This window comes from Protobothrops mucrosquamatus, unplaced genomic scaffold, assembly GCF_001527695.2.
Source record: "Protobothrops mucrosquamatus isolate PMUCROS unplaced genomic scaffold, P.Mucros_1.0 scaffold399, whole genome shotgun sequence".
Classification (NCBI taxonomy): domain Eukaryota; kingdom Metazoa; phylum Chordata; class Lepidosauria; order Squamata; family Viperidae; genus Protobothrops; species Protobothrops mucrosquamatus.
The window spans coordinates 133,639-160,343 of NW_015386730.1; the positions used below are offsets into that span (position 1 = coordinate 133,639).

Sequence of the window (26,705 nt, forward strand, 5' to 3'; positions counted from 1 at the left end):
AGAGGTTACCAAAATCAGCAATTTTCTATCTGAGGGTAAGAAAAATAATTCTGAGGTATAAATAAGATTCCTTCATCCAGGCAAATGTAGCTTGTAAAAAATCTGGATATGAATCTTGATAGGATCATTTTGTGGAATCGAATCAAAAGACCTTATTTTATTTTGTGTCTGACAGGCTCATCTGTTTTTAAAGCGTTTATGCAAGCAGGTACAAACAGGTGTTCTTGAATACTGTTCCTCTTGAAACTCACCAATACAAATGCGATTTATAGTATTTGTATTTGATAACAATTTAGCAAAATGTTCTGATTTTACAAACTGGGTGGAATAGAGATTTTAAAAAATGAAGAAGCAAAGTTGACAATTTCATCTATCCTTAGTTGAAAGTAACAGCAGACTTAAGACATCCTAATCTGCTTTCAGACAAAAGCACTTGACCCAATTAACACTCCACCCAGAAAGTATCCTCCCTCCAATACCTTTAATTACTGTTCAATTTCATAATCATTAACTGTCACATGAAAGCTTTGCTCTGGCAGCTGGGTATCATGGTTAATTGTATTATTGAAGATAATGTTCCATTATTTTTTCTGTGCAAAGATTTAAAAAAAAAACATGGAACCTGCCATGTATACAAAAAGGATGGGTAGGAAATTAAAGGAGGACTTTATCTTTAAATTATGTCTTTTTTAAAAATAAAACAGTGAGGTCTGTTGATGGGGAGGGGGAATAAGGGAGAAGGATAACTAACTCCCAGCTTTAAATGCAACAATTATTTCATGCAAACTGAAGCCACTGAGGTTTAACATTCTGATTCTCGGGTCTCCCAAAATTGCTTTAATGACAGATGTCTGTTCCAAAGCTACTATGGCCAGGGATAGGCAACCTTGGCTCTTTTATGCTGGCTCAGAAATTCTGGGAGTTGAAGTCCACGAGTCATAAAAGAGCCAAGGTTGCCTACCCCTGTACTATGCCAACTGACAGCCATAACAGGCAGAAGAGAACTCCCAGTTAAAACAAAGAAACTACTTTTGACCTAGTGACACTTCCTGCCCACATACTGCTATTTTTAACTACAGTTAAATCTTTCAAACTTTGAGGGGGAAGGGGGGGGGGGAGAAAGAGTTGAACCAGTAAAGCAAAAGGCAGCACGTTTTGCTTCCGTTTGGCTTGGCGCGTGCTTCTTCCAGGCCCCTGAGAATGTGAAGCAGGAGTCTTTGTTTGCTTTGCCTGATAATAAACTGAAAGCAAACAAGGGTCGAGATTTATCTGACAGTCATACTGTACAGCTATGTCAGTCTGGCATTCTTCTAGCAAGAGCCAACACATGGTGTGCATGACTAAGACAACCGCTAAAGGAGAAGTGTTCGGTTTTTCTTAATTGCTCCTGCTACTTTTATTATTATTTTGTTATTATTAAAACTACACTTTGTTGCTATTTTTGTATCAAGCAAAGGAAAATTAATAGGCACCTGCTTCACTTCCTCTATAAGGCAAAATAGCAAAAAGAATTTTTTTTAAAATATGCACACAAAGACTGGGTCACGTATATCAATAAGACAGTTTAAATCCCAATTTGCTGGCAACATCACAGTGGGATAGATTTGCAAAGCATGCTAAGTCCAAAGCAAACAAACCACATAATTTAGTCTGTAGTATGAACAAAGGCAGATAAACTTTTGTTAAAGCTACGGTGAAGTTAACACTGGTAGTTTGTATGTACAAACTCATTCATTCTCTTGGCATGGTGTGGTGTGTGAACCTATCAGGTTAAAATATGATCGGTTTCAGCACAGCATAGTTTGGGAATACAACAGCTTGTGCTTACTGTGTTTCATAGACCAGCTTTTGTGCAAGATGATCCCTTGGAAATATGAGGATATATGATAATTCTATTGCTTCTAATACAGTCTGCCATTGCTTTCAATATTTAAAATACACGTTCTTTAATGGGTTAGATATTGTTGCAAAGAATGTGAACAATTCTGGTACAGCCATTCTCAAGATGTAGAAGGAATGGGGGCAGAGTCAAAAGAGGAATCAGCCTAGAATCTCTACATCGCCTTAAACTAAGTCCAACCCCTCCCTTTGAATTCTGTTAACCCTCATCTAACACCAAAATAGTGCTAACCGTTAGCTGAGTAAATTCCTGGCAAGAGCAATAGAATGGCAATGGAACTTCATATGCCAGTGATGGCGAACCTTTTAGAGACCAAGTGCCCAAACTGCAACCCAAAACCCACTTATGCATCGTTGGGTGCCGGGTGGGTGTGGCCAATTGGGTGGGCGTGGCTGTGGTGGTAACGGCAGACTGGGTGGGACTAAAAAGTTCAATCTATTCCAATTTTGCAAGATCTTTTTTTTTCCCCGCGAAAAGTTGAAATTGACTGATTGAAATTTTTTTTTGCACATGGCGGCGGAGGCCTAAAGCGAAAAGGTTTTATAAAACCCAGCTGAAGGCCTAGGACTGGGGCGACGGCACACATGCCCACAGAGAGGGCCCTGAGTGCCGCCTCTGGCACCCGTGCCATAGGTTCGCCACCACTGTCATATGTGGTCCTGGTCCTTCGCGGCTGACACAAAATCCCTCATCATCCAAAGATTAGCTTTCCAAGAAACCTGGTTCTTCCGCAGCAGCACCAACACTTGCAAAAAAGTATCACAAAAGTCTTTTATTTTCTGGACCATAAGAATAAACTTCATTTACTGTATTTGCTAACAAGTCATCAATGCTTTGATAATCAAGATCATACAGCATATTATTAAGTCATAATGTGGCTTGGTGGGGATTCATGGGTCTAAATTGAGATTTCTTCAAATCATGTTTAATAAAACCTAGCTTAGTGTAATGTGGAACCCAATTTATAAAAGCTGCGAAAACTGCAGATGAGCATTACACAATGCTAGAAAAAGGTTTGACTGATTTTGATCTAATATTTAACATGTGAACCAAGCATGCAATATGAACCCACGCACTCTACAGGCCAACTATTGCTTTCAACTATCAACCACAAGCCCCAACCATGTGACAAAATTTCAAATACGATGGAACTGTGGTGTAACAATAGCTGACAGGTCTATTCCTGCCCATACTCCCTTCTTCCAAGGGAGCAAATGTTAATCCAATTCAAACCTTACTCCCTATGGGGCCTGAGAATAAAAACAATATAGGCAGATCAAGAACATATGGGAATGGAGGGGATGAGATAAAGACAAACTCATCTCCAATTTCCACCGCTGAAGGGAACAGTGGCATTTCTGGATAGTTTAAAAAAAAAAAATCACAGGATAAATGTTGCCTACCAGGAACACATAAAAAACACAGCCCCTCCTTCCAACCCAAGGACTGAGATGACCAAACCAAGCTTTGGTCCTGCTGTTCCTATCTTTATTTGTAGAACTCATGTTCCTGTTCATCTTTTTTGATGACTGTTTTGTAGGCTTTTTCAAAGTCCTTGGCGAGGACAATGTAACGGTTCTCCCGTACTGCCAGCATCCCAGCCTAAAAGGAAGAACGAGAAGATAATGAGGCTGGGAAGAAGGGAAAATGTTTCAAACATCAACCATGAAGAAAAGGGAGTGCTCACAACAAAAGAGGAGAGGTGGAAAGACACCATGTAGCAATGCTCAAAGGCACGTTCTCATTCTGATTTATATAATTCACACCATCTGGGCAAGAGGTTCTGGGAACTGCAGCCCAATGTATTCCCCAAGGAAGCGGTAGCCTCCCTTCAATAGACGCCAACAGACTGCTGTGTATGTTAAAATTTTGATTCCTGCATTGAAAACCGAAGTATGATTTCACTCCCCAGCCCACTACAGCCACTGCAAATGTAGACACATACAAATATATATAAATCTATTGGGATAGTTATTCAGAGGATCCCTACTTTAATTCCCAGTTCCCAGCTGGTTAGAAACACAAACTAATATGGCTGTTTGCTGAATCTCAATCAGCAATCTTTCTATTCACTCCCACGTATAATGCTTTGTTTCGCCTTTTCTTTTATCCAGCTTAAGTGGATATACCACTAATTGGGGGGGGGGGGGGAAGTCTGCTAAAATCCACCACAAAAATAAAACCCAATGAGATGGATAAGGTATCAGATGTAATGCTGGCAGAGATCCTTAGTCCTCCTACAGAGTTTGCATAGAGGCAAGATCCAAACTCGTGACTCCCAGCTCATAGCTTAAGTTCCTAGCTACCAGCCTACACATATTCTCTCACCGAAGTTGACCCAGGAGGAACATGATTCACAGCCTCACATTTCATGCCTATTTTTTTTTTCTCCTCTGAAGATTTCTCTCATTTCCCCAATTGTTAGGATTGCTAGACCAGAATAAAGAGGAAGCAGTTGTTTAAGCGGGACTGAAAACTGACGGCCATCTGCTTCTTTGGAACATCTAACAGGAGGAGCATACTAACCTCCTGGCAAATGGAGTTGATGTCAGCTCCCGAGATCTTATCCGGCCTTGCCACATCTAGAAGGAGTAAAGGAAAAAAATAAAGAGAAAAGGCCCAACCTGACCATCCCACAATTTTAGCTAGCTGACTTCTGCAATCATGCATGATACTCTCTTCTAAGTGGTCACCTTTCCATTTGACCCAGTGAAATGTTACAGGGAAGCCAACAAATGGGAGCCAATTATTGAAATAAAGGTAAGTAATCACTTCATTGGAAAGGGTACATATTCTCTCAGTCAAGCTTCACAAGGATTGGGTATGTCTAGTTTAACAAAGAGAAGGACGAGGGGGGACATGATAGCAGTGTTCCAATATCTCAGGGGCTGCCCCAAAGAAGAGGGAGTCAAGCTATTCTCCAAAGCGCCTGAAGGCAGGACAAGAAGCAACGGAGGGAAACTAATCAAGGACAGAAGCAACCTGGAACTAAGGAGAAACTTCCTGACAGTTAGAACAATTAACCAGTGGAACAACCTGCCTCCAGAAGCGGTGAATGCGCCAACACTGGAAGTTTTTAAGAAGAAACTGGACAGCCATTTGTCCAAAATGGTATAGGGTTTCCTGCCTGAGCAGGAGGTTGGACTAGATGACCTCCAAGGTCCCTTCCAACTTTATCATTATTATTATTAGTTCCTGGTGGTCCAGATGAATTGGGAAGAACCCAGCAATAACACAAAAATGGAACTGGTTGGATATCCCATTTCATAACAAAGAGCACGGCCAGATTAGGCAAGAACGCAACAAATGTCCAATCCACCTGCTTTGTTTTCAAGGCTAAACAGAAAACAGCTCTAACCAGTCAGGAGCAACTATTACAGCATGAATTCTCCCTCCCACAGTAGCTGCCTCTAATTTGTTCCTGGAGGAGGGATCTGCTAGACAAGAAGCAGCTCTTGCAACACAACAACTGATGGTGTGAGCGAGAAGAATGGCCCCAGGAAAGCAGCTGAAATGTATGTGTCTTAAGCAGTGATTGAAGTATTGGGAGTTTTTATTTACTAAATGTTTATCCTGCCTTTTATTCAGAAGCTGAAGGTACTGCACACAGCAATGCTCCTCTTATTTTTCTCCCAATAACGATCCAGGGAGATACATTGGGCTATGAATGAATCACTGGCCCAAGTTACACTGCAAAGTTCTATGGTTAAGGGTAGACTAGAATTTGGGTCTCTTTTCTCCAACACCTTAACTATCATTCTACACTGGATTAGGGAGACTCAGGTGCAAGTCCTTGCTTGAACTTATGGGTCGCTGGGTGACTCTTGAGTCTGATACCTGCTCTCAACAAAGCCTTCTTCACAGAGTTGTTCTTGTAAAAGAAAAACTAACGAGAGGTGTCTATATACACAACCTTGAATTAACAGAGAAAAGGGAGAATACAATGAACTCATGCAAAACACAACTGAGAGATGGAACTTAAATACTTTGCTCCAATAAGATGTGTTAGACACAAAACCCTTTGTCTCCCCCAACCTGCTGCCTGAAATGGAAGCTATAATCTATCCCGGCATAGATTATAGTCTTGAGCAACTTTATGTAATTTCTTTACAACAATATTGGGTTGGAAAGAATTAAAAAAAAACATATCCCAAACCTCCTATTCTATAGATCAGGGGACTCTAAATTTGGCCACCTTAAGACTAGTGGATTTCAACTCCCAGAATTCCCCAGCCAGAGCTGAGGAATTCTGGGAGATGAAGTCCATAAATCTAAAAGTTGCCAAGTTTGGAGACCCCTGCTATAGATGAATGTAGCCTTGTCTTTCCAATAAGGCACCAAAAAAAGATCATTTCTTTTCACCAAGTTGTTGTCAAGGATACAATCTTCCAGATCCACCTCCTCAGAGAGATTCATCTTGCTGGTGATGGTAGAGAAGATTAATCGTTTTTGGCGTCTATCTGGAAGAGGAAACTCGATTTTACGATCTAGACGGCCCGGTCGGAGCAAAGCAGGATCCAGGGTGTCTGCTCGGTTTGTAGCCATTATCACCTGTGGTCAAAAGAACAAGAGAAGAAACAACCACATCAAACCTGAATTTTAAAATGCCAACTCAGTCCAAAGCTATATACACGCCTTGTATACTCTTAAACACAGCTGACTAAGACAAATAGTGAACGGAGGTTTAATAAGTAAAAGGAGAAAATCTCCTCCAAGTCTGGAATTTTCCTCGCTGCAACTGCAAAAAGCTTGGGGTTATTATGGTTGGTTCCCTGACTGACAAGGATTCAGAGAACCATTAACTGCCTTGTAAGCTTCTCGCCTCCTTGTTCGATCACAGGAATACTATTAGAAGAAGAAAAAATCCATCCACAAAGAATTGATTCTAAATGGGAAATAGTCCCGTTACTGGAATTCTTGTAATCCCAGCCCAGACTTCCAAAATGAACCATGCTTGAAAAAAAATTACTTTTTATTTTAGATACTGACATAATGGGCAAAGAAGCTGCGTAACTTCTTTTGGACATGGCAAGTGCCTCAGTAGATTATCAGCTATTGTGAACCGTGGGCTAAACTTTTATTAATTGCAATATGTTAATTTTTGGTATTTTGCTATGATTTGGGAAGAGTTTTTCTCCTTTTCCCTTTCGTACACATGCACATTCGTATTAAGCACTGTATTTGTGTAGTTCAAAATGTAGAAAAGTGGAAGCAGATCATTGCCTCCTTAGATCACTCAAGCCATCTTTAAGCCCCAACACACCTTGACATTAACATTCTGGTCAAAGCCATCCATCTGATTGAGGAGCTCCAAGAGAATCCGTTGAACCTCCCTGTCCGCTGCGGAGAGACCGACAAAATTATCAGAGGACAGCCAGGTAAGAGAAGCAGTCCATGCTTTCCTCCATATTCCACGTCTGACACGTTCATTCCACAGACTTTAAAGGACATCACACCAGCTTGTGCTCCCTCTGGGAAGCAACTCAAGATTAAAGAACTCTAATTTTTATTGACGCTCCCAAGTTTCAACTTATTATACATATTGACAAAATGCTGAACAGGAACCAGAAATCTTGTGAAACTTTCAAAAATAGATAAATGAAGTAATACGTTTTGCAATCTATCCTCTTAAGGTTTTCCCCAATTTAGATATTTATTAATGTTGAAATTCTTCTTTTCCAAATGAATTCCACAGAATGGTAGAATTTGGTTAATGAGTTTACTATTTCCTACAGTTAAGAGCTACCAGGACTTCTAATCTCCCCTTTCTTAAATCCTCACTTGTTATCCTATACCAGGCATGTCAAACTCGCGATGTCACATGACGTCGTGCGACGTATCGGGACTTTCCCCCCATTGCCGGCAATGGGGTGGGCGCGGTTTTGGCGTGACTCATCCAGCCCGCAGGCCAGCAGTTTGACATGCCTGTCCTATACTTCCAAACCTAATTAAAATCTCACATCATTGAACAGATCTGCACAAAGGTTGTAAAGAAGGCTTAATTTACCAAATGTTGAGAAATGAGGGCATCTGTAACAAGTCCAGGCCTAATCCTGGGAAAACAGAAAACTTATGGCCTTGTAGATATTGTTTAAATAAAAATCCCACATCTTTTACCATCAGCCACTCTTGCTGTGGCGATTAGAAGCTGCAGTTCACAAACACAGAAACACAAACCTACCTAGAGAGAGATTCCCCTCTGGCTTTCATAGGCCAACCCAACATAGAAGATACTGTGGTCAACAGATAAAGAACTTTGCAAACCCAGAGTTCCAGCACACTGTGACAAGGCAAGGAAAGAGCAATGCCCACATATTAGGTAATCGTGTGATTCTCAGCAGCCAAGAACTGGACAGGTACTAGAGATTTATACCGCTAAAGAAATAATGTCAAACCTATTTAGTTCCTAGTGCAAATCAGGAAGAGAGGGAAAAGAATGCTGCACATAGAAGTGCTCAGCATAAATAAGGAGGAAAGGAACTAGAGCTTGTTTAGATTTTGTTACCAAATAACTCAATTTCAGGATTCACAACACACCGAATCATCAGGATCAAAAAGCTAGGTTTTTTACACACACACCCCAAAATAAAAGCAAGTAATGTTAAACATGAATATGATGGCTGATCAAACTCAGCCAGTTATACAAATTCAACCACGCAATCTTTCATTAACGCGATTAAGTATATTGCGTAAACACAGCAATGTTTTCCCTTCTTTTATTTTGGCTTAGCTTCAGTATTGCTTGTTAAAATAAAAACCTTTGCAGAGTGGGTTACATAATACAGATAGATAAAATAATCACAAGTTCTAGTTCAGGGCTTTTCAACCGGTGGTACGCATACCGCTGGTGGTACGCGACCACCTGGCTGGTGGTACGGGCGTCGCCTTCCTCCCCCCCCGCTCCGCTCCTTCCCAGCTCACTTGTTTGTGGGAAACATGCTGCTTGGCGGCAGCCTCCACGAACCCTGAAGAGCGCAGGCGCAGAGCAAGGCCCCGCCCTCCCCAGGGACTCATTGTGCAGCAACCAGATTGACTTGTTCTCGTGCACGCAGGTCGGCGGGATCCGTATCGCCTTTCCCCTCTCTCTTCTTACTTCACAACAAGCGCTAGCCTGATAGTAGACAGAGCTCTTGGCTGACTGAGGGGAAGGGGTGGAGAAAAGGAGCCCCTTTTGGGAGGAAACCGCCACCTTCTTCTCCTCGGCTTTGTGCTCTCCTGTTTCTCGGCAGCCGGGCTGCCAAGCCTCTACTGGCTGGAACTCCGCGTTTGTTTTGTTTTTTACTTCTCGCCTTCATGTGTTTCTGCCATACCTCCTCAGCGCTCCCGCTCCCGGGAACTGGGCGGGCGGAAGAAAGCTTGGGTAGGGTAGGCAAAGAAAAGCCACGGAGCCGCGAGCTAAGATCACAGGCAGGCCGGGGAAGGGGGTGAAGAAGAGGAAGGGGATTGGGAGAGAGGAAACGCCAAGGCTGTCCTCGCCTTTCCCAAGGACCTCCTGCATCACCTCACAGGAACACCTGGTTTCAGATTTACGCCGCAAAAGTTTTTCTCGCGCAGAGGAGAGAGGAAAAACAATTACCGAACACTCAGGAATCCCTTGCAAGGCACCATGTACCTTGGTGCTTTTTTCCTAACGCCTTCTCCCCGTGTTTTCTGCTCCACCCCGAATTCGCCTCCCTTCCACTCTCCTTACGCAGCCATCTATGGTCTTAATACAGCCCAAGCAAGTGTGCTGGGCAAGAGCCCAGGATCGGTGTGTGCAGCTACAGCTGAGCCACGCTTCTGCTGAGCCACCCAGAAGTGCAGATCAGCTGTAGCCCGGCGCTGATCCTGGTGCTTCTGCTAAATTAGCAAGCAGCATGTTTTCCGGCAAAGCGCGAGCAAGTCAGCTGGGCAGGAGCCCAGGATGGGGGCGCGCAGCTACAGCTGATCCGCGCTTCTGCAGAACAGCCCAGAAGCGCAGATCAGCTGTAGCTGCTCTCTTGGGCTCCTGCCCAGCTCAGATGCTCGCGCTTTGCTGGAAAACATGCCGCTTGCTAATTTAGCAGAAGCACGAATCAGCTGTAGCCCGGCGCTGATCCTGGCGCTTCTGCTAAATTAGCAAGCAGCATGTTTTCTGGTGAAGCACGAGCAAGTGAGCTGGGCAGAGCTCTCCTCTGCCTCTGCCTCTGTGCGTGCACAGGCAGGTTTGGCATGTCGCCATCGCCACTGGCAGCACAGCCACTAGCCACGCTGGCAGCCTGTCCCCCTCCCCTTGTCCCTTCCTGGGCATGGAGGGGGGGAGGAAGGAAGGGACAAAGAGGGAGGGAAGTAAGGGACAATGAGAGAGAGGGAAGGAAGGAGGGAAGGAACAATGGAAGGGAGGGAGGGAAGGAGGAAGAGACAAAGAGGGAGGGAAGGAAGAAAGGAAGGAAAGAAGGGACAATGGGAGGGAGAGAGGGAGGGAAGGAAGGCTCCCATGCCTGTCTCACCCTCCACCAGAGACCCACGGATCCCCCCCACATCCCCGCCCGCACCCCCCACAGGCATCCTGCAACCTGAGTGATGAGCTGGCCACACACCCCTGGCCATTGACTTCATTTGTCAAAAAGTTGCAAAAGGTGATCACATGACCCTGGGGATGCCGCAACAGTCATAAGTGTGAAAAATGGTTATAAGTCACTTTTTTCAGTGCCATTGTAACTTCGAACAGTCACTAAGCGAATTGTTGTAAGTCGAGGACTACGTGTACTTTATCATTTTTTTCCTTTTTTTTTCGGTCATCAAGTTTTTGACACCTTGCTGGGCGACTGGTGGTACTCGGATATTGCCTTATCCTAAAAGTGGTACAATGGGTGAAAAGGTTGAAAAGCCCTGTTCTAGTTAATGACAGCAGCAACACAATTCAGCTGCTGAATCAGTGAGGACACCACTAGGACACAGTAAGCAAAAAGGTAAGTAAATTTCCAGGGCACACTATTTCCGCCTCTCCAGAACCCGCCCACATGGACATCTCTGTAACTGCCTGAAAATATCCAGGCAACATGGCCAAGAGGACATCCCCATTCTTCAAACATTCTCCACAGCTTCCACCCAAATAATCGAAGCTACACTCCAAAATTCAGCGGTTTCTGCTTGCCAACTCACCTCCAGTCTGGGCATCAAAGCGTTTGGTGGCAATGGCATCAATTTCATCGATGAAGATGATGGCCGGGGCATTCTCTTTGGCCAGTCGGAAAACATCCCGGACCATGCGTGGCCCCTCACCCAGGTACTTCTGCACGAATTCAGACCCCACCACCCGAATGAAAGCAGCTGGGCAGAAAAACATCATGAGAGCACTCTGGTTTGTTATCACAGCAGGAGGAATTATGCATATGATTGTGCAGGAGTCTGTGTTTATTTATGAAGCAATATACATTTAAGGTCAAGCTTGTAGGTGGTTTCCAGAGTAACCAAATGTTAACTTCCATCAGTTGATCTCTGCGCTATTACGGAGAAGACTAAAAAGGCTCAGAGAGAGAGGGCCTATCCTTCTTTACATAGAGGAAGGTGATAATACACATTCTAGGACACCTCCAGCCCCTATTTCCAGTTGCACCTATTGGCTAGCAACTATTTTCCCATCCATGTTGACTTCTTGAAGTACAACACTTAGACCTTACCCATTTTCAGCTTCAGGCACTAACAAGTATTAAAAAGGTTGGCAATAAAATGCCAAAATAGCCCAGATCAAAGGGAAAAATACCTAACAAGTGAGGAATTTATATATGACACATGGTAATATAACCAAAATCATACATACCTGTGGTGTGATGGGCCACAGCTTTGGCCAGCATAGTCTTTCCACAGCCAGGGGGCCCATACATTAACACACCCCGAGGAGGATCTATTCCAATCTATAAACGAGCCACACAAGGAAGCAACAAGCAATGAAATAATTAATTTGTGAGGCCATTGTGTTTTACTTTTTCCCAGATTTAATAAAGATGCCCTCAGTCTCAAATGGCTGAAGTATGGACATCAATACTTTGCTATTATAAGCTCCCTCCGTCAATGCTAAGATTAAACCTCTGAATCCAGTCAATTATTAATCTTACTGCACTGTTTTGCCTGGCAACAAATATCCCAAACTACAATGGTAGTTATACATTAAGCGAACCGTAACTTAGCATTACATGCCTAGTGTATTTAAGCTTTGTTTTCATTGTTGGTGCATCCAGTGAGCTGTCTAGTTGTATTGCCTCTAGCTCTAAATAATGACTGTACTTCTGTCTTACTAAGCCATTAATACAATGGCTAGGTACCCACACTGCGCAAAACCAAGAGAGCTTCACGGCCTAGGACAATGGGCAAAACCTAGCCACTGGTAGCTACTATATCATGAAGACTGCATACTTCTTTTGACATATATTTCTTCCTGTCACATAACTGCTAATACCTCATCTTAAGAAGCACTTGACACTTGAAAATGTTATGTTCTAAGAGACAGATGATGTGTGAAATATGCTTGTCAATCTCTTCATAACCTCAGCAAACTAGTTTAGAAGTCATTATGCTTCAGCTGAGTGGGAGGGGAGCAAATGCCTTACATGAGTTTTGAAAAACAAAAATGTGATATAACAAAAGGACTATTTGTATCCACTTCTGTTTGCCAACTTTCCGCCCTGAAATTTAGAATACCTGTTTATAAAGTTCAAAGTGAGTGAGGGGCAGCTCCACGGCCTCTCGGACTTCTTGCTTCTGAATATCCATCCCACCAATGTCAGCGTACATCACATCCGGTTTCTGATCTATTTGGAACAAATAGACACTGATAAGCTTTCAACCCAATAACTACCCATTTTTGCAAGCAACCCAATTCCCTGTTTTTATTTGCTCTCAATTTAAGAAATGACACACATAGTCCTCGACTTACAACCGGTAACTTAGTGACTTTTCAAAGTTACAGCAGACCTCACCAGGGATACTTATGACCCAGTTCCAATAGCCACCTCCCCCTAGGTCATGTGACCGGACTTCGTGTGCTCAGCAACTACATGATGAGACGATGCAGCAAAGAGTTTATTAGCACATTCAGTTCTCTTATTTATCTGGAATTTTTGCAGATAAAATGACATTCTGGCAAACAAACAAACAAACAAACACACACACATTCCATGCAGACAGAGAGCAGAGTTTGCATCTGGTTAAGAAAGATAGATGCACGTCACCTGAAGTCAGCATCATAATACTGCTATCAGCCTCAGGAGGCAACACATCCACCAACGCATTGCTGTGTTTGTGCAGGGCCACAGAAGCATTGGGCTTCAGCAGTTCACGGTCAATGGTGCTCAAGATTCGGACGTAGTAATTGGAGCCTGCATTGGAGACATTCACAAGGTTAGACTGGGTCCTACTTCTACTTCTAAGGAATGGGGAGAGTGGAAGATCACTTAGTTAGGCCTATCACCTAACTTCGCTATGAGCAGGAGGGACCATCAAGCCTAACTACAACTTCACTTTCTTAGAATGCTTTGAGGCATTTGGGGGTATTGAAATGGCAGCCCTTAACCATTTTAACAGAAATCAAAATGGTCCTGTGAGCTACCAGGGAGATAATTCAAAAAAAGATACGGTAAGCAAGAATTGTGTTTGCCCACTATTGGAAAAATGAAAATGGGATAATTTTTATCAATGGCTAGAAAAACGACCCAGAAAGGAGTGTGATCTGTAACTTCAAATACATACTGGTAAGAAGGATGACATGGAGTGATTAACTAATATTGTTTAAGACAATTAACTATACTTATTGTTATCATCTAGTATTATATCTATTATTGCTGTTTAAATATATGTAAATATATGTACCCAGACAATATGTTGTTTGCTAAATATTGAAAATGTTACCAGGGGAAACCCCAGTCCTAACCCCAATCCTGATTCCAACCCTAACCCAGACCCCAACCCCATTTTATCCTTAACCCCATAAAATCAATAAACCTTTTCAAAAAAAAAAAAAAAAGGTCTGCGTAAAGTTTTTTCCCTCAACCTTCCACAAATCAAGAGCCAGCAAAAAGGATGGGCACTCTACCTGTGGTAGAACCAACAATGGCTGTGTTCTGATCCACTGCCTCCAGGAACTGGCCAATGACCAGTGGGATGCTCTGGATACGTTTCACCTCTTCCTGAGCATGCAGAAATTCCTTCTTAAGATTTTTCTGCTCGTCCTTGATGTATTCTTCCTGGACCTCCAGGAATTCCAGCTCCTGCTGGAGTTTCTACAAAAAGACCAAAAAAGTGTGGCTTTTGTTGCACCTGCAAAATTCCCGTTTATAAAATGAAGCAAGGGCTAGAGATAACCAACCACATCATGAATTCCTTCTGAATATGCATAGTGTATCAAGTAATATACTCCCACTACTGAGTAGTATGGGAATCCTGAATACCAGAAATGCATGGGGAATGTACGTTTTGAAATAACTTGATTGTATTCTTTTTGAAAGAGTGATAATATTTCTTTTTAAAATTCAGGGCAATTCACAATTAAAAAGTGGAGCTTTATGTTTGCAATCTAAAAAAAAACAGAACACAAGACAAAATAAAAAAGTTGGAAGGAGAGAGCAGGAAAAACAAATGAAAGTACTAGTTAAAATGTACTTTCTAGCAGTACACTTTTACTGGGGGGGGGAGGGAGGGAGAGGGGGAGAGCAAACTCTGCATTTATTTTCCCTGGTTTTTCTTGCCATGCTTTTCTTGGCAGGGAAAGAGAACGACAACTCAATAGTCCATTGTTCCGGAAAGCTAATAGCAACATCTAGAGCCATTGGTAGAAAAGATATCAGACATGAAGGAACTGATGTGAGACACTTGAATAAAATTCTACAGAGATCAATCCTTTTATATATTTATGACACCCAGTTTGGTACACCTTATCAACTGTACTATAGTAAAAACCAGGAGGCTGCAAGTTCTAATCCTTAGGTATACAAGTCAGATGGGTGACTTTGGCCTATTCATTTTATCTCAGTCCAACTCACTTTATTGGGATGCTGTTATGGGGAAAATAGACAGAAAAAGCATGGTGTATATTGCCTTGAGTTGCACAAAATAAATACAGGATATAAAGTTAATAATTTACTTTCTTCAACACCTTCTGTTCTATTTTTCCAATGCCTTTTGAACATAGACATAGTTGTAGACTGACAAATACAAAATACAACTTAGAAACAATAATGCTCCCCAGCATTGCTAAACCATAGTAATATGTGACTGAACATCAGCTCACTTTGTATCGGCTATATAGATCCTCAACATCCTCAGCTTCAGGAACTAGGAAGGAGAGGCCAGTCTGAGGTCTGGAAATAGAGAGAGCAGGAAGCTCATCCTAGAAATTAAAACATAGGGCACAGATTAGATATAAATAATTTGGATATAGAATATCCCCATTTGCATACAGTATGAATGATGAAGACCTGGATTTGCACAATATGGAGGCCAAAAAATCCTGAAAAAGGAAACCAAAATAGAAGCAAAAAACAAGTTTAACATATGCAATTGAATATATTTGATCCTTATCGGACTTATTGATGTGTGTTGTATTCACCTAAACAGAATGTGTAGTTCATTTAAACTCTTTAAGGCTGGTAAGGTTAACACAACAGAATCAATATGTAACACATGGCTTACTAAGCATGTGCAACTTTTTATTTAGGACAGGGATAACCGAAAGAAAAATATTAAAGGTTCAACCATCTGTTTTGAGCCACAGTTTTAACATACAATGTCAGTATCTATTAAACACAGGGAGTTGTGGCTTGGCTACTTATCAGTTTTGAGGAAAACAATAACAATTGTTGCAAAAAAAAAAAAAGCAAAAATTTCAAATATTCACAAGATTGAAGTTGGTTACATGCCAATTCATTTGTGCGAAATTTTGAAGTAAGGCTTAATCAGAAAAATGAATATAGGCCTAAGGCTTATGTAGTTTGTGGCTAATGTAAGGAGAGAAATAAAGGATGCCATGTATGTCTATAAAGCATGCCCTGTATATGAACGAAGCATGCCACGTATAAAGCATGCCATGTATTTCTAACATATAATCAGCTGAGTTATCTTGAAGGACACATGCCATGTTAGAAATACATGGCATGCTTTATTTTTCTCCTTACATTAGCCACAAACTCCAAAGCCTCAGGTTTATATTGCTTTTACTGATTAAGCCTTACTTCAAAATTTCACACAAATGAATAGACATGTAACCAGCTTCAACCTTTGTCAAACACGCCAGAAGAATTGAATGGGACACTGGCAACATTAACTAGTTGTACCCAAAGCAACGTCCTTGGAATTCCTTTAAACCCTGAAGCCTAATTGGACAAAAACTCCAACAGATAAAGTATTTCGCATTCTTATTAAGTTTGCTCTTATTCCTACCTGTAATACAACCCTTCCCACCGAATAGATGGCTTTCTATTCTATCTCAATATGATATTGGCATAAGCTTCAGCGAAAAGGAGAATAGTTTCCCAGAAGATGGTGAAAAATGAGATAAAGATAGTTTGGAAACGAATAGACAGGACGTTCTAATCCTCCCTTAGGCACAAAACCTGGCTGGGGGAATTTGGTCCAGTCCCTCTCTCTCACTAAAGCCCAATTCACAGTCTGGTTGTGGGGGAAAATAGAAGGCGGGAATAGTAGGTCTCTTCGTTGTCTTGACTCATAGACAAAAAAAAAAAGTAGGATGATTTTGATGATGACATAGTAACAACATCTTATTATTTATTTTTATTTATTTTTTCGGATTTATATGCGCCCAATCAAGGCGTACAAAAGAGAATTACTGTATACAATCAAAATACAAATTAAGTGCAATCGGCTCGCAGTTCCATACATCGAAACACGCCTCACACCGCCGAGAAGGAGGGAACCTGCTGGCAATCGCGGCCCTTGCTCTCACACCCACTCCCAGGCCTACCAACAAGCAGTGACTCGGCATCTCCACCTCCGTCCTTCGCGCTCCCGCTGCTCCGCCGCCGCCTCCTTCCCAAGCCTCAGGAGCGGGAGGAACAGGCCGAACCACCGGCCAGGCCGCCGCTCTCCCCGCGAATTAGCTGCTTCTCCTCCTCCTCCTCCTCCCCCCCGCAGCTCGCTCTCCCTTTCCCGTACCTGAGTTTTCTCCACCAAGATCCCGATCTCCTCCATTTTCAATCCGCTCGACCGGAAACCAGCCTGGATTATGCCGCTTCCGGCCACGCTCACCCGGCAGGGACAGAGAGGCTCACGGGAGTGGTAGTCCTTTGCTTGGCCTACGTCTCTTTGATTGACAAGTGTGCTTCACCTCTCCCGTCGTAGCTCCCCGCCCGATCAGAATAGGTAGCCTGGAGGGGAGGCCGCCGCCGCCGCCGCTAGAGCCCTTCCTCCAGGATGATTGACCGATGAAAGAAGCAATGATCTCCTCCCGGTCGGGATCTCCCGGCTTTCCTATTGGTTCCCGCGGGCGAGTTCTGGGCCGAAGCGCCGCCTTCTCTTCTCTTGGTCCTTTAACCGCAGGTAGGCGACTTGGGGCGCCCCAAAGCAGGTAGGGAAGCCCCCCCCCGCCCCCCCATCATCAGGAGAGGCCATTCTCGCCTCGGAGAAGAAGAGGGCGCGGGCCGCGATGGGCCTTCGGGCGGCGGGTCGGAAGGGGATGGAGGCACCGCTTGGCCTTAAGCGGGGTCGCTGTGGCTTTGCCCTTTCTTCAAGAGCATCTCGGCTGCCTTCCCGGCGGGCCGTGTCCAATGACGCCCGGGGACCCCGTAAGCGGGGAGGGGGCTGAGGGAGCAAAGGGAAAGGAAGGGGGCAAGGAGGGGCCGGTGAAAACCGACCTGGCCTCCTCGGGGGTTTGGTCTGCAGGAATCGAAGCTGTCCCCGGGCGGGATGCCAACCCAGAGCGCCTGGGTCCCGCCTGCAGCTTAGCCCGAAGCTGGTTCTTCATTTATAGCCTTGATGTACAGTGTATATGTTCTAATGTTTATATTGTATCGTGCGCGTGATGTCTATCTGTCTATCTATCCATCATCTATCTATCTATCCATTCTCTGTCTCTGTCTCTCTGTCTATCTGTCTGTAAGTCTATCTATCTATCTCTATCTATCCATCCATCCATCCATCCATCCATCCATTTATATTGTATCGTGTGTGTGATGTCTATCTGTCTGTCTATCCATCATCTATCTATCCATTCTCTGTCTCTGTCTCTCTGTCTGTCTATCTGTCTGTAAGTCTATCTATCTCTATCTATCTATCTATCTATCTATCTATCTATCTATCTATCTATCTATCCATCCATCCATCCATCCATCCATCCATCCATCCATCCATCCATCCATCCATCCATCCATCCATTCATTCCAATGAAGGAGAATATTTGCAGCTCTGGGTTGAAATGAGGGGTCCTTGGTGCTCTGAGCTTGCTTGTTTTCTTACAGACATTTCATTACCCAAACTTACTATCTATCCATCCATCCATCCATCCATCCATCCATCCAGTATGTATGTATATCTTTATACATGTGTGCTAAACATAAAATGATAACTGTCAACTGTTGGTTTTGCATGTACATTAACTATTACAATAATAATCAAAACCTAGCTATACATATTATATATGCAAGTACATATGCATGTCTGTGAGTTCCCAAGTTATACAAAATCCAAATGGCTGAAATGGCCGCTAAGTAGAAATTTGGCTCTTTATGTATTGTATGTTTTGTGTGTAAATACATGTAACCACAGTCTGTTAAAATAAGTCAAAAATTGGCTATACATATCTTACCTCTGTGTGTGTCTGCACACACATACAATCACTGCAGGCAATTGCAACAATAACCAAATCAAATCCTCTTGAAATGATACAGTAGCCAAGTCAAAATCTCTCTCCCTCCCTCCCTCCCTCTCTGTCAAATGCACACCTATACATTGCCTACCCCTGGCATAGTCATATTGCAAGTTAAACTAGTAAAACTATGTCAAAAATTGGCTAGATATACACTACAGATACATATAAATGGTTACTGTGGGTCAAACTATAAAAGGGATATCTATAAGACAAACACTGTGCAAGTAGAGAATAGACACCATCTTCTGGCGATAATTTGGATTCTTGCTCTGCAGCCTAAAAGATTCCTTCCACATGTTTACATGTGTGAATTTTAAAATATTTATATGCTATTTTCTTCCTGACAGCTTATTTTATTTACTATGTTACTCTCTTAATTTTATTCCAGAGAGATCAATCATATATATAGATATGCCTTTAAAATGAATGCAATATGCTTAACCTGATTAGTTATAAATTTGGTAGTTCGTTTCTGCAACATATAATGCTTGGATACTTTTAATCTTCATTCTTTGCAAATCATTAAAACCTAGTTAGGTTAATTTATAGTTTAATGCATTGGGTAATCCTCTACCCCACCTTGTAAGCAATGCCCTCAAGTCCAGCTGAATTTCTAGTGAATTTTGTGAATTATATGTCCTTTGCAACTGAAGCTTGCATTTCTTTTAATCTAGTTCAGACTATATTCCTGGAAATCATTTGGTTTTGATTCCAGATAACATCCAGGTGCTGCCACCTGGTGATTTTGAAAAAGCTTACTGTACAGTAATATAATTTGCAGATTGAGAAAAAAAAAAGTAAAAAGACAAATCACTTCTGCATTGCTGCAAACAATATAGTTAGTAAATATTGTGCATGAGGGACCATTTGCCTTTAGTACATTATGAATCAACAAAGGAGTTGTTTCAGTATTTAGATTTGTGTTGTATACACAACCCAGTGTTAACTTCACAATACCATTCTTAGATTGGTTATGGTGTGAAATAGCAGTTAGCCCAATATTTGGTGAACAGTGTGTTTCACTTTATTTTCCTGATTGGGATAAAATAATAGTGCTGCTATATATCTGAGAATATACCTTGTGGAACAAATCTGAATTTGTTTTCATGAAAATATGCGAGAGGACTGAAATTGCTTAAGATAACTGGGCTGTTAAAATGCACATTAATCCTCGAATCTCATGTCACAGTTGAGCAAGCACACAGTGAGGTCATACTACCATTCTGTGCAGATGTACATGGAGATAAAGCTAATTAAAAGCAAGATCTGTTTATATTGTTGAGCTATGAGACAATATTTTAGAATAGAAGATAAAAGTATTCATTTTTACATGTAATAAATGATCTAGTGCAGAAATGTTAAACTCACGACGTCACGTGACGTCGCACAACGTATCGGGATGGTTTTGCCATTGCCGGCAATGGGGTGGGCACGGCTTCCGCGTGATACGTCCGGTCTGCGGGCCAACAGTTTGACACCCCTGATCTACTGACTTTTATTATTCATAACACTGATGCCCTGGATTATGTGTTTTCTAATCTTGTTCAACTGTTCAGTTGTTACCATGATGTTCTAGAATGTGAGGTATTGAATGAAAACAAGCAATCTCCTGATATGGAAGTAGCTTTAGTTCTGTCATGTTGAGGGGGGCTTGTATACAATGGATTACTTATTTTTCTAACCAAATGCAAACTTTTGTGCATCACACAACACACAAGCTGAAAATGGAAGTAGACCTGTCTGGAAAAAACATCACTTATTCTTGGAATAGTCATCTCAGATCTCCGCAAGAAATATAAATTGATTATATTATCAGTTAATTTTGCACAGTGATTTTATTTTGAAGGATCCCGGGGGTTAGTGTTCAAATGCTGCAATATTGTGTGACAAGCTGAGACAGAATACTCTGTAGTTCTTCTCTGTTAAGCTTGCTTATATTTTGAGCCAATCACTTTTCTTTCAACCTGAATTTCTTCACAGGACTGATGTGAGAAAACATGAAACTTGCACTGGGGTGCGATATAAATATTTAGTCATTTTTTTTGGCACAGGCTTCCAGGATTTTTCCAGATTTGACCAAACTGTCTCCTTCAACAAACAGAGGAGATAACTAAGTTAGTTAAAAGGGGAGAGAGGTTTTATACAGTATAGAAGATCAAAGATTTTCTGATTTAAACATTGGTTTTTGAAACCTGACCTTTCTTCCCCAGGAGATGCAGTATTCTGCCTTCTCTCGTGAGCTGTGACTTACCCTGTCCTAATATCTCTGCACCTGATACAAGTGGGAAGATGTAGCTATTGTGGGTGTTCAGAGTTTGGATGCCTAGATTTGGAAGTTTCGTAATCTGCACACTCTGCATAAATGACACACGGAGGAGAATCAAGGACCATCTACAAGGCAGTTCAAGCACAGAAAGTGCAAACTCTGAAATACAGACCATTTACATTTCCTTCCTTGTATCTGTCCTGCTTGCGTTTGGACTTCAGCGGGCCTGATCTCTGCTGTGTAACCGGCCAACGAGACGTTTTCCTTGGTAGAAATGAGGCGGGATAGACCACAAGAACGGGCAGCTAGCTGGCCAGCAGAGCATATCAAGGTGCTCCTTGCCCTCTGGACTGAGGCAGCGGTCACCCATGACCTTAGCTCCCACGGGAGGAACCGTGCCGTCTACGATGGCATTTCTCAGCGTCTTGCAGAAATGGGCATTTATCGAACTGGAGACCAGTGCCGTGAAAAAATGAAAGGCTTAAAAGTGGCTTACCGCAAGGCTAAGGAAAATAACTCTGTGGGCCGGCCCCCTATCAAATGCCCCTTCTATGATGAAATTGACCAGATCATGACGCAGTATATAAACTGCAGGCCCGGTTTCCCCTCTGAGGTTGGTGAAGGGTCCAGTGTCACTGCGGACAGACAGGAAGGCCTCTCCATCTCTGAGCCCTGGGGGGCCCAATCCAGCATCTCTGAGCGTTGGGGGTCCCAGGCCTCCGGGCATTGGCTGTCCCAAACTGCTGCCTCTGAAAGCCAAGGGACTGATGAATTCAGCTACACCCAGGCAGAGACTCATGAGGCTTTTGGTGAGATCCAAGTGATCCCAGTTCAGGTGAAGGAAGAGGAGTCGGAAGGTGAAATCTCACCTGAGCTGGGTAACAACCCCTTGTTCATTTTTCCTGAGGGTGTCAGTACAAATTCTCTAGAAGGATACCTAAGGAGGGGCGGTGGGGCTTATATCTGAATATTCTGTTAATTGTTTTCTGAACTATTTGGGTCTTTAGTTTCACAATTTTGTTGGACTTAATATTTTGGTCTAAACATTTTACCTGAATTCCACTGGAACCAGAACTTTCTGTTTCTGGCCATAAATATAATCCTCTATATCAGGGGCCTTCAAACTTGGCCCTTTCATGACTTGTGGACTTCAACTCCCAGAATTCCTCAGCCAGGCATGCTGGCTGAGGAATTCTGGGAGTTGAAGTCCACAAGTCATAAAAGGGCCAGGTTTGAAGACCCCTGCTCTATAGCCAACTCTGTCAGGTTTTTTTTTTTATTTTATTTATACACTCAGAAGAACATTGCAGGGTAACCTTCAGCCTTTTTTTTTTTTAGCATGCAGTCACAGGTGTTGTGTTCTGCCCATGCATTTCATTTTATTATTTTCTTGACCTTCGAATCAGCCATCAGATGTTAGGAATCATTCTGACCTTATGGATGAGGTTGCACTACTTTGAGAGTATATTTTTTTCTATATATACATATATGGCTGTTCACTGTTCCTTATTTTATAGATGTGGCCTCTCCTATGCTAATGGAGATCCAGCCTCCGCCCAGGCAGCTCATCTCCATGCTTGACCAACGTCCCCATCTTCGAACTCGGAAACAAAAGGTTCAGGGGGATGGGCAGTCAAGGGGGGCTGGCCAGAAGTGTAGTCGCTCACACCAACAGGAGCTGCAGAGAATGCAGAAACAGGTTGCCATCCAAGCTGAGGAAAAACAGAGTTTAGCCGAGTTCATCCAGCACGACAAGGAGATGCGACGTGAGGATAGGGAGTTCCAAGCCCAGCTCTTTGAGAAACTGTTTCAGAAGCAAACTGAGCTTGTCCAGGTGCTAACTCAGCGGTCTCCTGCCAGTCCTAACTCTGCTGCCTGTGCTAATCCTCTGCAGACCTTGCAGATGGCCACGAAGAACGGAGCAGGAACAGCTGCAGGGACTAGTTCAGCCCTGCAGGCTTTATTAGAACAGATAATGCAGTCTGACCTCTCGGGGAAGAGTCTAAACAGACTTGCAGTGAAGGAAGCACTCGGAGGAAGAGTTAAGGTGCCTCCTGAAGTACAGTATTGGACCGCCGAAGAGATACTGAGGTGGCTCTTGTCTCAGCAGTCTCCTGCAGACCACTGTCAGGAGATGCTGCCAGGCCCAAGGCTCCCTTTCGCTGCGGGGCACCTGGGAGGAACAGGGAAAGGTGACCATTCAGAGGCACAGCTCTCAGTTTTGAATCCATTGTGCGATTCATACCAGAGTTCTCAGCAGCAAGGGAAAGACCAGCTCCACCACAAGGCCCAACATCTGTGTGCCAGCAGTCGTGCGAAAGCCCTTGAAACAGACATAGACTTAGAGACGCACCGACAGTCATTCAGGCAGTTCCATTACCAGGAGGCCCAGGGACCCCAAGAAGCATACAGGTGTCTGTGGCGGCTTTCCCACCAGTGGCTACGGCCAGACGTGCGTAGCAAAGAGCAAATTATGGAGCTGCTAGTTGTTGAGCAGTTCCTGAACATACTCCCTGACGAGATCCAGACCTTGGTACGTGAATGCCAGCCCGAAAATAGCAAGGAAGCTGTGGCCCTGGCAGAGAGATTCCAGCTCCATTTTGAGTCCAAGAGGCAACGGGACCAAGTAAGATCATGTTGAGAATTCTTTCTGCTTTGGGGGTTTGGGAATAGCATTCAGGAGGAGCGAGGAAAGGAAAAGGGAATTTTTTTCACACATCTTTCTTCCTGATCGAGGGAGTCTACATGGAATCTTGGAATTACTGTTGTTATTAGCAAAAGCTTGACGTTTTTCAGTTAAAGGTGGGCTTCAAAGACAAGGTAGCAACAAGAAGCACTGCAGGTCATAGGAAGATGAAAGCTGTTTCCCTGTACTTCCAATTTGCTTGAGCCTTTCTGCTTTGGCAAAAGCTGAAAGGCTATTCAAAATGTTCTAGACCAGGGGTAGGCAACCTTGGCTCTTTTGTGACTCGCGGACTTCAACTCCCAGAATTCCTGAGCCAGCCATGCTGAGGGGAAAGGGAGAGGTTTCCATGCTGAGCCACGCTGGCTCAGGAATTCTGGGAGTTGAAGTCCACGAGTCACAAAAGAGCCAAGGTGGCCTACCCCTGGTCTAGACAGTAGAAAATGAATCTGCTTTTTAAAAAAATAAAATTCTTATGGGTATAAATTGTCAAATTCTAGCCAATATTTTCATATGATTGTGCAGCAAGATTCAGTTTTGAAGAATATTTAGGATGAGGCAACAAACAGCAAGTTCAAAATGTTTGTATTTATCCCCAGTTCACAAATGATAGGGGAATACCTCTTTACCCTTTTGGTGTGGAACTGAGGGCCCTTTTTAATTTGTAAGAGTGGCATTCTTATTTTTCAGATATGTGTTACTTCTGATAACATGGTTGTAGATTCCCCTCGAGAAGACTTGAATGAGGATCAGAGACAACCCTGCATAAAAGACAGTCGAGAAAATCCTAGAAAGGTTGGCTTACTAGGTAAGAATTTGCTTATTAGGTGCATTGAATCTTTGATGTGACAGATTTGTTTCTTTATCTTTCGAGGATCACTGTCTATTGTTTTCATTTGTTTTAGTAAATCTCCACTTAGATTGTTTTCCCCTTTCTATTTATACTTGCATACCATAAGCAGCTTTATCCACTCTATCCTCTCAGTTTCTATCATTGCTTGGTCAGTACATCAAACAAAGAAATATTTTTTTAGCAATATGCTTCTTAGCAAAGAGCAATGATGGCGAACCTTTGGGAGACCGAGTGCCCAAACTGCAACCCAAAACCCACTTATGTATCGTCGGGTGCCGGGTGGGTGTGCCCCATTGGGTAAGTGGGGCCAATTGGGTGGGTGTGGCCAATTGGGTGGGCGTGGCCCTTTGGGAGGGCGTGGCTGTGGTGGTAACGGCAGACTGGGTGGGACTAAAAAGTTCAATCAATCAATTCCAACTTTGCCAGATCTTTTTTTTTTTGTGAGAAGTTGAAATTGATTGATTGAACCATTTTTTTTTTGCACATGGCAGTGGAGGCCTACAGCGAAAAGGTTTTATAAAACCCAGCTGAAGGCCTAGGATTGGGGCGAGGGCACGCATGCCCATGCCATAAGTTCGCCACCACTGGCATAGAGACTAGCAAATTAGCAAAATCTGTGGAAAGGAAAAGCCAGCCAAGGCCGTGATTGGGATCATCAGAAGGCAAGGAAGTGAAGTGTTTGCTGAAGAGAGATGTTATAGGCCTCCCAGGTTCTTCTTCTTCTTCATCATCATCATCATCATCATCATAAAGTTGGAAGAGACCCCTGCTCAGGCAGGAAACCCTATATCAATTCAGATAAATGGCTGTCCAGTCTCTTAAAACCTCCAGTATTGGAGCACCCACAATTTCTGGAGGCAAATTGTTCCACTGATTAACTATTCTGTCAAGAAATTTCTCCTCAGTTCTAGATTGCTTCTCTCCTTGATTAGTTTCCATCCATTGCTTCTTGTCTTGCCTTCAGGTGCTTTGGAGAATAGCTTGACTCCCTCTTCCTTGTGGCAACCCCTGTTCAGGTTCAGTTTATGTTCACTCATTCACATGTCACAGCCTGTTGAGTTCACTCAACAGTATATTTGTAAATGGAATGGTAATTCTCAGGTCCACAGCAGGGTTGGTTGATTCAAAAGGCATTTAATTGAATTCACAGTTGCTAAGATTTCCTTAAATCTAAACCTCGGTACACTATAGAGCAGTGATGGTGAACCTTTTAGAGACGGAGTGCCCAAACTGCAACCCAAAACCCACTTATTTATCACTAGGTGCCAGGTGGGCATGGCCCACTGGGTGGGGGTGGCTGTGGTAGTCATGACAGACTGAGTGGGTGTGGCCAAGATGGGCGTGGTCACCTCTATGTTGTTCGTGGGGAGGGACACCTATGGGGCCCAGACAGAGTTTGGGGGAGATCCAGGAGGTCTCTGGCAGGTTGGGCGGTAGGCAAGAGGCTCATCCTGTGGGGTGAGGTGAGGCAGGGCGGGGGTGCCATTGTCACAGGGCAAGGTGAGGCAGGGGCCGGGGCGGCTGCTGCCTGACACCATCGGCCCCTGCACACAGAGGCCAGTGAGCGCATGGGGGCCGACAGTGTCCATCAGCAGCCACAGCCTGCCAGCCCCTCGACCAGCGCACTCTGGGCTCTGCAGCCTGCCGCCAGCAGTTCAGAGAAGCCGCCTCTGAGCTGGATGGACGGCCGACAGCTGAGGAGGTGATGCAGCTGAGGAGGTGATGCAGTGGGTCATGCCTGGGAAAAGAAGAGCATGTGAGGCCAGGAGGAATGGGACGGGGGGGAGGGAAACCAGCCATGCTGGGATGCATCCGGCCACATGGGACCTTGGCAAGTTAGTGGGCGACTGGTTGAAGAGGGACGGTTGCCATCTCTGGGGCATGGCACGCATGCCCACAGAGAGGGCTCAGAGTGCCGCCTCTGGCACGTGTGCCATAGGTTCGCCACCACTGCTATAGAGAGAAGACAAAAAAAGAGCTCTCCAAATTAATTCAGATTACTTTAGAAGTATGTGCATAAGCTCTATGAAGGAGTTCCACATTGGATGAATCTTAAGCAAGTAAATTTATCTTGATTTCTTAATGATGTCTTCAATTTATATGTAAAATAGGAATAATTATGATCTCAAAGTTTTTATAAAAGGAAAGCTATCAACTACCCTTCACATT

At 43.4% G+C, this 26,705-nt stretch overlaps 1 protein-coding gene across 1 annotated transcript; it reads right to left on the bottom strand.

The window, feature by feature from the left end:
* Window positions 1-2,658: 2,658 nt before the first annotated feature.
* On the bottom strand, window positions 2,659-17,086 carry PSMC4 (proteasome 26S subunit, ATPase 4). The gene is made up of 11 exons (XM_015816067.1): window positions 17,024-17,086; window positions 15,144-15,242; window positions 13,950-14,136; window positions 13,090-13,236; window positions 12,560-12,669; window positions 11,682-11,775; window positions 11,024-11,191; window positions 7,164-7,240; window positions 6,283-6,451; window positions 4,427-4,482; window positions 2,659-3,502 (listed from the first exon to the last, which is right to left on the bottom strand). The coding sequence occupies exons 1-11, from the start codon at window positions 17,057-17,059 to the stop codon at window positions 3,389-3,391; spliced, it is 1,257 nt and encodes a 418-aa protein (XP_015671553.1). The 5' UTR covers window positions 17,060-17,086; the 3' UTR covers window positions 2,659-3,388.
* Between the last annotated feature and the right edge of the window lie 9,619 nt (window positions 17,087-26,705).

What these genes read in the sequence shown, in the direction of transcription:
- PSMC4 (XM_015816067.1), bottom strand. Translation starts at nt 17,059, where the DNA reads ATGGAGGAGATCGGGATCTTGGTGGAGAAAACTCAG. An exon ending in TGTGGCCCATCACACCACAG is followed by an intron (nt 11,192 to 11,681) that starts GTATGTATGATT and finishes TTTTCTGCCCAG; the next exon opens with CTGCTTTCATTCGGGTGGTG. An exon ending in TCAACTCCATTTGCCAGGAG is followed by an intron (nt 3,503 to 4,426) that starts GTTAGTATGCTC and finishes TCTTCCTTTTAG; the next exon opens with GCTGGGATGCTGGCAGTACG.